At 41.9% G+C, this 15,118-nt stretch overlaps 2 protein-coding genes across 3 annotated transcripts; both read right to left on the minus strand.

The window, feature by feature from the left end:
- Positions 1–222: 222 nt before the first annotated feature.
- Positions 223–3,993, minus strand: tmem109 (transmembrane protein 109). 2 transcript variants are annotated; one of them, XM_004073302.4, is made up of 4 exons: positions 3,200–3,993; positions 2,919–2,978; positions 1,895–1,997; positions 223–1,666 (listed from the first exon to the last, which is right to left on the minus strand). In XM_004073302.4, the coding sequence occupies exons 1-4, from the start codon at positions 3,395–3,397 to the stop codon at positions 1,320–1,322; spliced, it is 708 nt and encodes a 235-aa protein (XP_004073350.1). In that variant the 5' UTR covers positions 3,398–3,993; the 3' UTR covers positions 223–1,319. The 2 variants fall into 2 exon arrangements, with proteins under 2 accessions (XP_004073350.1, XP_004073349.1); XM_004073301.4 differs by lacking the exon at positions 2,919–2,978.
- Positions 3,994–4,147: 154 nt separating this feature from the next.
- Positions 4,148–12,406, minus strand: rnf20 (ring finger protein 20). Its single transcript, XM_004073303.4, has 22 exons — positions 12,298–12,406; positions 11,844–12,023; positions 11,671–11,739; positions 11,474–11,572; positions 11,242–11,389; positions 10,959–11,144; positions 10,745–10,860; positions 10,485–10,631; positions 10,335–10,409; positions 9,683–9,802; positions 9,416–9,595; positions 9,199–9,334; positions 8,980–9,101; positions 8,695–8,851; positions 8,299–8,617; positions 8,048–8,165; positions 7,211–7,360; positions 6,902–7,114; positions 6,653–6,778; positions 6,440–6,580; positions 4,936–5,040; positions 4,148–4,704 (listed from the first exon to the last, which is right to left on the minus strand). The coding sequence occupies exons 2-22, from the start codon at positions 12,012–12,014 to the stop codon at positions 4,528–4,530; spliced, it is 3,075 nt and encodes a 1,024-aa protein (XP_004073351.1). The 5' UTR covers positions 12,015–12,023; positions 12,298–12,406; the 3' UTR covers positions 4,148–4,527.
- Between the last annotated feature and the right edge of the window lie 2,712 nt (positions 12,407–15,118).

Genomic DNA, 15,118 nt, shown 5'->3' on the forward strand with positions numbered 1-15,118 from the left:
TAACAGATGTTGTCACAAAAGTGCTGATCTATCTAAAAAGGCCAGCTGAGCCATGAAATCTTTTCTGATAAACAATAAAGAATTAGATTGTATACTATAAATTTTCTTTTTTATTAAAAAAATATAAGAGTTTGGGACTATTTTAATTTTTGTTTATTTTATGTCCAAGCAGTGAATAATAGTTCTCTATCTTAATGTTCTTTGTTTAGGGGACAGATTAAATTGACAGTTGTTTATTTTACTTTATTTTGGTAAACAACCAACATCCAGGAGTAGGAATAATACGGCTGTGGTGCAGAGGTAGAGCAGTTGATGTCTGATCAGAGGATCACGGGTTCAGTTCCCGCCCTGTCCACCCATGTGTCAAAGTGTCTGGGCAAGACGCTGAACCACACGTTGCTCATGGTGGTTGGTGTTGGTGAAAGACAGCAAAGCTGTTATCAATATGGGTGTGACCGGAAAGCAGTTTGGGTCTTAAAGCAAGGTAGAAAAAGCGCTACATAAATACTACATGTACCGTTTAACAGTGCGGCTGCCAGGAACAAAGCATTCACCTTAGCTGCAGTGATAAAATACATAATGAATGAATGTTTGTGAAGAAAAACAAACCAAGATCCAATTCATCATTCTAACTCCTAAAAATAGCCAGAAATCATATTAACCCTTGTGCTATCTTAGATGACCCCACCCCTACATTGACGTGTTCTCCCTACCATGACAAAGGTGGATAAAGGTGGAAAGATTTCATGTAATCCATGGACACCAGTGAGGTTCACAAATCATTGAAGAAAAAAGGTTCAGAGCACTGTCTAGTGGGTCTAGTTGACCCAACTCCCAACGGTAAAGGGCCTAGGATAGCACAAGGGTTAACCTACAACAAAAGGAAATGTAAACATACATTTCAATGATCTTAAAGTGGATAATATAAAAAAAAGTTTCAATTCATGAAAAACAAACCTTTGCTTTTGGATCCTTTTAAATCCTTTTCCTGTTAGAAAATACAAATATTTTTTAAGGAAAAGGACGTTTATTTCAGTTTTTCTTTAGAACCTTACACGTTGGATTGTCTGTTTTCTTTCTCCACAAACATTTGATTCTCTGATTCAATTCAAGAAGGCACTTTGTGAACCTAATGGTTAAATTCTAAATAAATAGCTAATTAAATACATTTTTTAATCATCCTTGATCATAGTTAAGTTTCTTCTAATCTGGAAGTGAACAGAAAGAATTTTTATTAAAAAATCTGAAGGATTACTTTATTTTCCCCACATTTCACACAGATTTAGACATCCTTAGTGTTTCCACTTTCCCAGCCTGCATCACTTCTTCTCTACGGCCTTCAGTCGACCCTCCAGCTTGCTCAGTCGGTTCTCCACTGCAGAATGTTTGCTGAAGTCTGTAGTGTAGAGACTCAGCAGGACACATGTCAGCACGAGGCCGCCCAGTCGAAACGCTGTGGTGTCTGTGGAGGCGCTCTTGTCCAAAACAATCAGTCCGAAAACCCAAAGCGCCAGGACGGTTTTCACCGTCCAGAACACGTGCTTTAGCACACTGATCAGCAGACGCAGAAGGATGGTGAGCAGCCAGTAACCGATGAGGCAGCCCAGACCCCACTGGGCGATGGAAGTCACACCCTCAGGAGTGAAGCGGGGCAGCGTCAGTGCAGCTGTGAAGGGAAAAAAACAGTAAATAGTGCTATTTATTTGTTAGAATGGAACTAAAAAGCAAGGGTAGAAAAGGAGTGGCAGACAAGTGGCCCCGAGGGAGAGCTGCATATCTCCACTTGTTGTTTCAACTTTTATTGCTATGCACTCCCCCCCTACTGTGGCATGCCTTTTCCAGCAAGCTAGACGTGCAGGAAAAGCTGCAAAGCTGGGGTCATCCTCATACCCACCATTGAATCCTGTGACCCTGAGGATCTCCGTGACGTAAACTGCAATGACATTCAGGCCGCTGGCAGCTCCTTCAGCCAAGAAACGGATCGCAGTCTGTAAAATCTGTGGGTGGAAACCGATTTTACTTTATCGCATGAAACAACAATGAAGCGAGACGGCATTCTGCACATGCATGTAGAGCGGAAAAAAAACAGTGCAGGCAGTCACAGAGAAATGCAGGCAGATTAAGAGACATTTGGAGCAAAGCTAGTCAACAAATGCCTCTGAGTGAAAGGGCTGCACCTTATGTTTGACTTGAACAAAGAGCTGTGCATGAGTGACAGCGGCAAAGCCCAGCTTTCTCTGAGATTGTCTCTTCCAGCCCTGCCAACACTCACAAAACCAACACTAAGGCGCCACAGCCTTGTCCTGCGGGGTCAAGGGTATCCCAGTCTAGCACCAGGATCTTATCTGCACCTGTTGCACTCCACACGAGAACTGTCCCGTCTCAAAGTGGGCCTCCAGCATCTGTCACAATCCGTATTAATCCCAGCTACGTGAGTCTGGAAGGAGTGATTGTGGAACTGAAATGTTTTGCACTTTTTGTGCGTTTTCTTTTCCTCGTCACCCCATGATGGGTTACTTGAGAACACACCTAAGCATTTCTATTTTATGTGCAGAGCATAAAACAAAGCATAATGAAGACACACAAAGGCAGCTCTGATCACTGCAGGTTCCGTTTATTTAATAAATAATCTGAGGAAGTCCTTGAGTCTGCACAGCATGCAGAACTGTTTATTTGATAAGTTGACATTACTTTGCTTAAATTTCATCGAGTCATGTGCTTTGTATATTGAGCTTATCAGCTTGCCAGCACATACAGGACCTCTTATCTTCACAAATAAGCTTGGGTTCAAGCATGCAAACGACTCAAATATGGGGTTCGTTCTCCTATAAGGTCTGCTCCAGGTAGTACAGGTGTGCCAGGAGCTAAAGGGAGTCCATCTGTTTGGAGGACAGTGATGAAAGCATCTAAGTTCTTACCAGGCTCATTGAATTGATGTTCTCCTGACCAAGAAGTGACTCAAGAAACAACACAGCCCTCTGAGGAGGAAGAGGAGGAAGCCACGGCAAAGTGGAGGTGCAGAGATGGAGATGAATGGGTTCAGAGAAAATGAGAGGATCGGGAGGATTATGGGTGGAGGAGCAGTTTGTGAGAGGTTGAGGAGAAGTGAAAGTAGCTGAAAATTAGTAATCAAGTACACGTATTGATTCAAAAATAGCACAAACTGTGTGAGAACATGGAGGATCGTGGTTCTCTGTACCTCAGCAGTTGACTGAATGACGGTGGTTCCCAGGATCGACTCCGCGTGCCGCTGGATCTCCTGGCAGGTTCCGGTGATCAGTGTGCGCAGGCTGACCACCGGCGCGCTTCCAGCCGTGGCCTGATCCTCCCCAGCGGCAGCCTCGACCCACAGCGCCACGAGGACCAGCACCCAAGCAGCAGACAAAAGCCGAACCATGATGACGGCACGGAGACCCTTCAGCTTGTGAAAAAGCACAAACGCGCGCGCGCAGCTTCAGGAAATCCAACAAGACTTAAAAATGGCTTCTGTGTTGGAGAGCAGCCTCAGTCGACGCGCATCACAGCCGAGTCTGAGGAGGAACTGGAGCTACGCCGAACCCAAACCCAGGTTCGGTTCTCTAACCGGATCAAAACGCTTGAGGTTTAACAAAATTCCAGCTGGATGGAAATAATCTACGCGTGGAAATTTAAACTAACCCAATCCGAGCCTGCGCTCCTCCAGCGTTAACGCTGCCTATATTTGGAGGCTAACTCTTAAAGGAGTCCACCTCAGAGTAAAAAAAAAGGCAGAAACGAGGTGAAGCTAAGAGCGCGCGTGCGCTAAAGTCTCTTAATTCACCTTGGAATTACGCAGCGCGTGCCTTCAGTACGATCAAACAACAAAAAGCGCTTTAGAGATGGATTCTGTTGCACAACTGTTGGAGGGGGTGAAAAAAGCCTCCTTCTCTTTAACCACTCCCTTCCTTCCAGCGTTTCCAACGACTCCTTCCACCAATGTAGCAAACACGTCTAAACCGTGAGGAGGAGCAGAGCTCTGGGTTTCCCAGGGATAAACTGAGATTTGCGCCCTGGGAATGGGGCTCTAGTAACCCGGATCAAACACTAACCTGGTTTAGAAATGGCACAAACATAAAGAGCACCTTTGATAAGTTTGATAGGAAGCAAAATAAACAGGAGAAATGAAAAATTGTGAAGAGACATTAATATATTTCATTTCCAGTTGAACAACTACCAGTAAAACGAATGAATGTCTTTTTGTTTTTTTTTTAAACGTTGTTTTAAGCCTTTTACAGCACACTCAGACACAACAGTTTTAATAGGTGATCCCAACATTTTTTTTCTGCATTGAAAAAGTACAAATACAGTAGTGGAGACTTGGGAGGAAGAAGCTTTGGTCATCGTTTAAAAATAAAAAGTCAACAAGCCTTCATGTCACTTCACACTAATCCTGCAGGAGGAGTGAAGCACACGAGTGCTGAGCTCATTCTGGCTTCAGGCAATCTTTGTACCACATCCTGCCCACCCTCCTTCCTCTGCTTCTGGAGTGAGGAAGAGGGGGGAGTGTGTTTAGCCAATGTAAATGCGATGGAAGTCGTTTGCGCCGAAGGCTGCGTTGCACTTGGGACACTTTCTCTGACGGGTGTCGTAGCGAGTCTTGACGCACTCGAAGCAGAAGACGTGGAAGCACTTTGTCAGCACGGCGTCCTTCACCCGAGAGTTGCAGCACGGACAGGTCAGGCGAGCCTGAGTGATGGAGGAGAGAGAAACGATCAAAGCCACGGGCCGTTTCTGAGCCCGGATGAGCGGATCACAAAAGGTTGGATGGAAATATCTGGGGCAGCAACCGTGCCATGTGCCTGACTTCAGCAAAACACCGGAACACACAAAAACAATGTTCAACACGCGATTCCCACCCTGAAAAATTAAATCTAGAGTTTGAGAAAGAAAGGGAGATTTTAAACGCGTGAAACCCACCTTGTACTCATTAATCTCTTCATTCAGGATGTCGTCTCCATTGCTGATTTTCTCAGCTGGTTTCTTGGCTTTCTCAATCTTTCTCCTCATTTTAGAGATGTCCTCCTGGAAAGAAAAAGCTCAGTTTTACACACCCTGCTATTTTTCTCTTGGAAACAACTTGAAAAGCTTTTTAAACGGACCAATAACAGTAAAAACAAACCTGGGGGTTTTTCCAAAAAGCAGGTTATGCTAGTTACCACGGTAAGTTTGAGGCTAAGGAAGTTGATCACCTCAGGTTCCGGAAATGGAGGTATGTTTCAGGGTAGGTCAAGTTCCCATAGCAACTCATGCTCTGAACATAACCTGGTCTGGAGCAGGTTTAGTTGAAGGTTAGTTGGTTTCAACAGTTGAAGGAGCCGTATTACTTTTTTGATAGGCGTATAATCTTCATACGCCGTCGTTAAAATCTCAGACTCTGTCTAACTGAAGTATAGCGCTCTCTTTTTTCACCACGCGTTTTACATGGTGACTCCGGAAATCGGCGATCCATTGAGAATGTCTTTATGTACTTGTTGTGTAGGTGCATTAACCCAGGGTTACCAAGTCGAGCGTAATTACGCCAACTCATATCCGGTTTTTTGGAACCGACATACCCAGAATAAGCAAGTTCAGGCGGATTTCAGCCAGAGTTCAGGCTTAAAGTCAGGGTAGTTTAAACATGCTTCCTGGAATACCCCCCTGAAGTACGATGGCCCTGAAGTGCAAATCACACCAAAAGTGCGACAGTGCAACAGTTACGAAATTTAAAAAGGCTAAAAAAAAAAAAATAAACATTACATTTTAAAAATAAAAAACTCCAGAAAAAAATTACAAAAAAAGAAACCTTTTGGAAAACAAAAGTCATTTCCAGAAATCAAAATAAAACACAAAAAATAGGAAAAGGAAGGTACAATGGGACATCGCGGATTGGATGATGTTTGTCCATCATTTCAACCAAAGGTTATTTGTCTTAAATGCTCCATACTGATTGTGAATTGAAGAGGTATTTAAAAAACCTCAAACAGCGTCATCCAATCAGCGATTTCCGGTAGTTTCTTTTCCCAGTTTTTTATTGCAGTTTTTTTTTTTTTTAAATTTTATTTATGGAAATCACTTTTCCTTTTTGAAACGTTTCATTTTTATTTTTATTTCCTATTTTGCTCCGGCTTCTGAGATTTTGTTTATATTTCTAAAATAATATTTTTACATTTTTTGTTTTGCTTTTTCAATGATTTTAAATGTTTTCGCATTGAGTGATTGATGAGTAACTATTTCACGAAAAAGTGTGTTTTCCTTTAGCCGTTTCTAAATGAAACACTGCTTCATGGGAAAAAAAGCTCATACAGGCATGTACTTGAATGATTAAACACATGACATCACTGTTTAGTATGTTTAAGTAAGGACTAAACAACAGAAAGAAACTCCAAAGGTAGTCTGACTAATAAAACCTCTCTTTGGATCTGGATCTTCTTCAGTTTTGTACCTGAGCTCGACGGGCGTTGAACGACTCCTTCTCCCTGGAGATGCTGTTCTCTACCACCTCCTCTCTGACCAGTTTCAGCTTCTGCTGAACCTGCTCCAGCTGTGCTCGGAGCTCATCCGACAGCAATGCCGAATCCTGAGCCTATACAGGGAGAAGCGGTGTTCTCAGCCTCCAGTCATTACAGAGAAACCATAGCAGTGGGGTTGACGTTACCTTGCGCTTGTTCATGTCTAATGCCTGTGTCCTGAGGTTCAGCTCTCTCTCTGCAGCGCTGATAGTGCCCTGTAGGAGGCGCTCCTTCTCCTCAAGCTTCCTCACCACCTGCAGCTGTGCATCCACCTGAGCATGTCATGCAAAGCACAATAAAAAAACGGTCATTACTGACAGTTATCACACACAAAAAAAGTCATTTGAGTTATGAATACTGAAAGAGGTGTGTGTGTGTGTGTTCCGATTTTCCACCTGAGTCTTCAAAGTGAGAAGCTGATCGGCCAGCTCCTCCTTCTCCTCCTTGAGAAGTTTATGGATCTGGTTGGATTTGATCCGCTCACTCATCAGCTTGAAGTTGGCGTCGTCCTTTTCCCGGAGCTGCTGCATGAGGCGAATGTTCTGCTCCTGCATGTCCTCGAACGCCTGACCCGTCACGTCCATCTCGCTCAGCAGGGCGTCTTCCTCCTGCAGGTGGAGGGGCAGGGGGCGAGTGCAGCAGAGCAGATGAAGCACATTGGAAGGAGGTTTGTGAAGATTGAAACAGAGGAGCAGTTCACACACCTGCTTGGCTATGGACAACTTCTTGTTGAGAATGTCGATCTGCTCCTCCACGGAACGGATCTTTCTCAGAGCCTCTTCATCAGCCATTTTCTTGCCCTCCCTCCTCTCCCTCTCCTCCAGTTCCCTCAGCCTCTGTCGCAGCTCCTCTGCCTGAAAGCAGAACACAGAGACAGTGGAGTCATTTGATCTTGAAAACATCATAAAGCAAATCATGAAACAATCTTTTATTACCCTATTTTTTGGAGTACAAGTCAGTGTTTTTGCAGTTTGGCCAGGGGTGCTACTTTCAGACAAGTTTAAAAAAAATAAATAGCAAGAACCACTAGAGGACACTGTGGGTGTCTGTATCAGTATTTGCTGCTGACAGCAATGCAGAAAAGGAAGCACTGTTCCAAAGTGACATGATAGCATGATAGCATGATCTTAATGGTTATCTGAATTATTGTTTATATATTATGCTAATATACAGGGATCCTCCTATGTTTCATGCAGCTAAATAAGCCTCAATGTATAATGGTAGAGAAGGGTGCGTTTTTTTGTGTCTATTATCGGAATCAATCCCGTTTTAGCAGATTTATTTTACGTATAAGAAGGGAAAAACATCATACATGAAATATTTTTAGGTTTCTTTGAGAGGGACATTATTTTTCCTGCATATGAAACTGTTTTTCAAATGCACACTAAAGACAAATCCTAAAGCTGACAAACAGCTGCACATTTAGGATGCTTTTATGCTCCTCCACTCACTGATACAGCACTTTGATTTTTTTCCTCTGTTAATATCTCATGCGGTTATGCAGACACGCCGTCTGGGCAGTCTCACAGAGAGTCGGTTACCTCTGACTTAGTTTTCTTCTCTGCAGCCATGAGCTGAACTTTATCCCTCTGCTCCTTGGGGGCTGAGCGATACATGTCCAGCAGCAGCTTCATCTCCCTCTGGGACTCCTGAGCCTTCCTACAAGACAGGATGATGTGATAATAATAAGAATAAATCATCACAATATGAATAGATAAGGTTTCCATACACCATCTACAATAAAAAAAGCTTCTATGAGAAATAGTTTTCCATTTTCAAATTTCTCACATACTTCAGCTCTGCTCGGATAATCTTCAGCTGCTCCATTTCCTTCCTCTTGGAGCCCCCAGTCATAGAAATCCGCTCCGCCGCAGACTCCTCCGGCTGGCTGCTGCCTCCTGGCTTCTCCTCTTTGATCACATTACTGCTCCCGCTGCTGCGGGTGGGTCTCTCTCTCTCTTTTTCCTTCTCCTTCTCCCGCTCCCTCTCTTTCTCCTCTTTCTTGATAAAGTCCTTCTCTCTCTTTTCGTCTTTCTCTCTCTTCTCATCCTTTTCTTCTTCCTTTACGTTGGCATCTGCCTCAACACCAGACTCTGTTTTCACTGAGGCACCTGCGGGAAAAGAAAAGCTAGCTATAGAAAAAATATTATATTGATGTAGTTAAAGAAACAATAAGAATGGTAGATACCAGTGCTGCTGGGTGTGGAGGAACCATTATCTGGCTCCGTCTTGACCGCAGGTTCCCCAGAAACTGTGGTGATTGATGGAGAGGTGGTCTCGTCTTTCACGTCCATCTCTGTGCTCGACTGCGACTGAAGGATGCTGCTTCCCTTTGAGGCACAGACCTACATGAAAATTCAGGCGTCTTTAGGAGGATTTTGGGGTCGATGGCAAAGATCCTGCGAGTTTCATTTGACCCGCAGGTGATAGATACTACAAGGTCAGAGCCAGTTTTGACCTCGGTGTGACTTACCTTGTTGAGCTCAGCTTGTGTCTCCCTCAGTCTCAACTTGTATTTCACAACTTCCCCCTTCAGCTGCTGGTTGTGGGTTTGCAGTGTGCTAATAAGATGTCGCATCTCTCTGTTGATTGGACCTTGATAAAGAAGGTTGAAGGGATTTAAAGTTAGAAAATTGTAATCTAATTTCATATTTTAACTGAGCGTATACATATTAGAAGCCAAACCTGTTACCTGCTTGCTCGTTGGCAGCAAGAGTCTGCTCAAACTCGATCCGTAACATCTCATACTCCTTCTTCACCTGAGCCAGCGTGTCCTCCAGCTGGAACACTTCTGTCCGAACCTTCCTCTGCAGAGCCACCTCATCGTTCTGCACTCAGAGGGGGCAAGAATGGGTAAAACGGGCAAAAAAAAACAAAGGTCTCAGTACATGAACGGTGGCTGAACAAACCTCCATGTGCTCCAGCTGTCGAAGCCGTGCGGTCCGGGTGGTGTTGAGGCGAGCCCGTGTCTCATCTAACTGAGACTTTAGAGTCAGCGACTCGTTGTAGAGAACAGAAAACTGCGACTGCAGACAGCGATACTCTGATGTGTCTTTAACTAAACCCTCAGCTCGACTTAGAATCTCAGCCTGAAATGAGGGGAAAGAAAGAGGTTTGGAACAGCAGTTTGAAAGTATACATCAATTTTTTGTTTCCTAATTCGGGTGCTATGATACCGTCACATTGTTGTTTTCTTGTTGAACATTTTGCAGGTCCTGCTGGAGCTTCTGCAGCTCTATGAGGCGATTCTCTGCCAGTTCTCTGTTCTCCTCCAATTCGCTGTTCATTTCCTCAAACTGTCAAAAACATATAACAAGTGAGGCAGAAAGACACAGAAGAAAAACAACAATACACTTCTGACCAAAACCTTAAGACCAGTAAAAATGCAAGAATTTGCAAGAAGGCTCTAAATAGAGCTTCAAAACGCAAAAAGAAGAAAGAGGAGCAAGAGAACAAATATTTTAGCTGCCAATTTATTAGACATAACAATTTAAATGAAAAGGACTGTTCATCCTTTAAGACCACAGCCTTAAAAGCTAGAATCTGCACCCAAATTCAATTGTAATTTTTAATAAGTAATCATCCTGTCAAGGTCTCTTGATAGCAAAAGGCAAAAAATCCCAATTTCTTTGAACATGGAAGGATTGTTAAGCTGCAAAAGATGGACCTCCCACAACATGCTATCGCTGCAGAGGTTGACCCAAAGGACATTAAGCGGCACTGGGCCGGAGGATCCAAAGGGCTGTCTACCAAGACACGGGATCTAAGATTTTGATCAGGAGTGTGTTATTAGCTGCCAAATTTTACATTAAAAAGCAAACCTTTTACCTTTCTCTTGTTAATAGTTATGGTTCCACATACACTGCTGGCCTCTCCACACACTTTGTAGCCTTTGCTGTTTACCTGAGACAGAAGTAATGTTAGAAAAGACACAAATAGTATAAAATCATGTAAGTTGTCAAGTTTCAGCTTTCCTACCCTCTCCAGGATTTCACTCAGGTGAGCGTTTAGTCTATTCTCTCTGCGGCGGATCTTCTCCATGTCCCACTGCAGCTCCTCGATCCGGGCTTGAAGTTCTGTGACTCGCTGGTCTGCCTTGTTCGTAGCACGACCCAAAGCCCGAGACTGGGGAGGACAGATAAGAATAAGGATTTTTTTTCATGACTTGCAGAAAGTGTACTTAAAATTTTATGAACCTCCTACAGAAATTCTCTAATAACAAACTAAAGGCTCTTTACCTCGCTCGTCATGTGACTGTGTCTCTGCTTCAGATCCTCTGTCAGCTGCTGAAGCCGTTCGTTTTCACTCGTCAGCAGGACGTTCAGCTTGGAGACCACCTGCCAAAAACTACCCTCTGAAAGAATATTAAAAATATGTAAGCTATCTTTATTGTGTTCAAATCTGACTCCAATACAGAACAATGTTCCCGTGTTCCTCCACAGAAAACCTCACCAGTGCCTGAATCCAACTCTGTCTGAAGCTGGTCCACAGTGCTCTTCAGATTCTCATAAACGTCCACCACGCGTTGGGCCTGCTTCTGGCTTGACTCCACCCTCTCCTGGAGCTCCGCCTCCATCTCCTCACTGGTGCTGCTGGCCAGTGTGGCCAAGAAGGAATTGGAGGTCTCTCCCTGATGGGCTGCATGACAAATTTAGGAAGCAAAGTTAATATTTTGTGTTTCTATTAAGTAAAACGAGGCCTAATAGTTTCTGTTCAAATAGAGGACAGTCCTTACTTCTGTCTTTAGCTCTTTCCTGGTTCGAGTCACCATCGGGTTCAGGAGTTTCAGGCTTCAAGCTTCTTCCCTCGCCTGTTGGAGATTTCTCAGGCTCACTGCTTCCTTGATCATATCGCCTGATGATCAGTCGAACGTTTTCGTCAAACTGAAAGATAATTTACGGTGTTCCATTGTTACGGGTTCTGAGAGAAAATCCAGCAGACTGTGGTTTTGTTTTGAGGATACATACCTGGTTCCAGTATCTGTTAAGGATCAACAGACTAGCATCATCGGTAGCCTGACGGGTCTCCAGTCTTTCAATCCGCTCCCGCAGCTCATCTTCAATCACCTGCAGAAAAATAAACCAAGCTTCATTACATGTTCAAAAAGATCAGGGCTTCGATGTATGCAAAAGGCTGAGATTGCTAAAAGAAAAAATGAATAAACCTGTCTTTGATCGAGAGCTTCTCCCAGCTTTCGGTTTTTGGCTTGAAGAGCTTTGATGTCCTGTTCCTCCTGAAAAATAAAAGTATAATATTATATATAGCTATTCATACAAAAAAATCCATGTTTTGAGATGAGATCGTTTAAGATATTGGTGAAGATTGAAAAGGTCTTACAGAGTTTGACACTCCTCCCAGTTTGATGACCGTTTCCACAGCGGTGCTCCCCCCAGCAGCGCTACTGACGCCGGCACCTCCCTCCTCTCCTTCCTTCTCCCGACGCTTCTCCGGTGGGCCACCGGAGGACGATGGCCCACCGGAGTCTGCAGGACGCTTCTGTCCCGACATCCTCGGATTCTGAAACAAAGAAAACATACAGAACTTAAGCAGGAATTCGGATTGACCAAGAAAATGAATTCGATGATAAAATACACGATCAGTCTGAACCCAAAAACAAGAGAAACCAAGGAAATTCATAGCTCAAATCGTCTGTCTGGAGGAATATGGTTATGCTAGCGTTAGCCAAGCGCCAACTTTAGCTAGCGATTTTATCTATATTACATTGGGAACCGATAAATGAAACGGACAGATGTGTCATGTTTTGAAACGTTGACCCACACTTAAATCTTACCAATTTCAACCGTTATGTGTAAAAAAACAGAACCCGCCCGTCTGAGGTTGTTGATATTGCGGCTCCGTGGCCCAAGGAAACGGAAGTGGTGTTCACTTACGAATAACACTTTTTCGGCGGAGACTGCGCCCCCTGCTGTCGTGGAGGAGGTATTAGCAGTTAGGGGACTTTTAGTTCTGGTCACTTGTTTGTTATAGGTGTTGGGCTTGAAAACAGTGCATCTACTGCACAGAAAAAACAGCTTTCCCTTTTTTTATATCTTCCACTGCAGGAACGTATCATTTTTTGTGCCTGAGAGTAGCCAAAAAGTTGTCCTTAAGTAAGAGGAGCATTATGTCAAAGAAATACCTATAGAAAAATATTTCCTCTGGCAACATAAGAGTAAATAATTGGGACCAATAGAACTACATAACCAATGAGTGTATTTGACCCCACCCCCAGCTAAATATAAATACATAATAAATAAAGTTAAAGTTGAAGAAGTCAAATACTTACCTCTTTGAAGTATTTTTCTTAAAGGAAAAATTCGACTACCTTTAGAAGCTCTAGAATTATTTATGTGCAGATCCTTTTCCCAAAACAATGTGAAAAAAAACATATTTCCTGTTTTCACACATTGTAAGAACCATATTATGAGCTTTAAATTTAAATAAGAATTGTTCTATGTTTTTTTAATTTCTACTTACTAATTTCTCTACACACAGTAATAAGATAAGGTGCAAACAGTGAAGTACCAAAAGACACATAGAGCGAGTTAGGTGTGTTCACAAGCAGTATTTGAGAGGAAGTATTTGCTAAAGAGATAAAAGATATCAAGATATTCTTGTTAGTAAAAGGGTATAGTTCCTTTAGATAACAGTTTTCATCCTCAATTATATACAGTACTTCCACAACATGGGAGTTTGGTTGACCTTACACGTCTCACTGTTTCTGTGATGTTTTGGAATTCATAGAAAAGTAATCGTATCTATTATGCTATGACAATTCTTCTCATATTTTGATATTTTATTGACTGCCAAAGTTAGATTAGTCTTCTCCCTAAAAATTCAAAACAAAATAAGATTAAAAAAAATTCTAGTGGGTTTAAGTAATGATTGTAATCGCATTTTCATTTAAATCTGAAAACACAAGTCAACACAAGAAGGATACTCATCTAAATATAATACCAAACAACAATTAGCTGAGATAACTGAAAAGAAATACTTTTCAGTAAAGTATAACTGTTCACCTTTTATATCTACAGAGAGGAACAGAATTGAATCAAGCTTTATTTTTTTTAGCACGCCAGTCAAAATAACAAAGGCTCTTCACCATGTGGAAGGTTCTCCCTCAAAAGTGAGGCTTAATTAACTTTTTTCCTCCTATTCTTAATAAGTAAAATGTATGAGGGAAAATCGTTAAGAAAAAATGTTACATATTGTATTTCTGCTATACTTTTAATTGTTTATATTTTTATTGTTTTGCCTGGGATTGCCTTACATGCTTTTCTCTTGCCTATATTTTGTTCAAGCGGTTGCAATTCCAATTATGCTTCATAAATAAACAATGATCATGAATGTAACTGGAATGTAGCTTATCATTTCAACTTATGACCTTATAACCCTAACTTATATGAAGTGCCAAGAGATCACTTTATTTGTGAACAGGCTCTTAAAGTGAGCTAAAACCTTAATAGGAAATTTACCCATGCAGCAGCTGTTTGGAGAATAACACAAGTCTTGTGTGCAATTATTAACAAAATCTATATGAATCTATGTGTTTAATATCAAAGTTTTGATGAATCTCACTACAATTTTGATTAGCAGACCCTCTTATTTCCTAAAAATAGAGTAAAGTCCACAGTGTTTCCACATGACAAACCAGAGGATCACATGATTATTCTGGGTTGGTTTTTACCTCGAGGTCACAAATTCCTAATTTATCAAAAGATTTGGGGTTTTAGCTGGTAGTTTTCCATCAGAAATGAAACATAAACATGTATTCACTCAACTACTACCATAAGGATGTTACTAATAAATCTTTATTAAATGTACTCTCACTAAGTTACTGGGTAGAACTGATTGGGTGACAAAATCTCTTGCCTCTACGCTTGTGCAAAAAAAGTATTTTTTTTAAATGAAAAGCTCTTGAACTCATTAAAACTAACCTCTGCTTATCTGTAGTGTTAAAGGAACATTGCACAGGGAGCAGAGTCCAAGTTGTGTAAAAACTAGCAGGCCATTATTTTCGTGTTGCAGATGCAACCCGACATGTAAGCTCAAAGATCTTTTTGTCGAAATCAGTTGTCGTAGAAAGGCAGTTTTGGAAAACTTCAATTTGGAGCAATCTGGTCACACATGACACAACTGAATTGCACAAAAGTGAGCAAAACGGATGCAGGTTTTGATGACAGAAAACACAAGGATAAACACAAGGATAAACATGGTGTATGGCTGATTTGCACAGTGAAATAAAACACATGCTTTTAAAGGTTGCTGGTTTGTTGCAACTGGCAGTGTTGTTAACGATGCGGCCCAGGAAATTCAGAAAGAATTTATAAATTGTTTCCTTAAATAAAGAATTTGTGGCCATGAATATGTGTTTTGTGTTTACAAAATTAACATTTAGTGGCCACTAAATTGTGCTAAAATGAGCAAACAAAATGCTAACGAAATGCTAATGTGTGCCCACAAAATACAAATTTGTCCACACAAAATACAAATTTGTGCACACAAAATTTTCATTTAGACCATGAAACACGAGTTTGCGCGCACAGCATGCTAATTTATGCACTTAAAAAGTAATTTGTGTGCACGAAATGCTAATATATTCCATACAAATG

Source organism: Oryzias latipes, chromosome 10 (assembly GCF_002234675.1).
Source record: "Oryzias latipes chromosome 10, ASM223467v1".
In the NCBI taxonomy this organism is placed as follows: Eukaryota; Metazoa; Chordata; class Actinopteri; order Beloniformes; family Adrianichthyidae; genus Oryzias; species Oryzias latipes.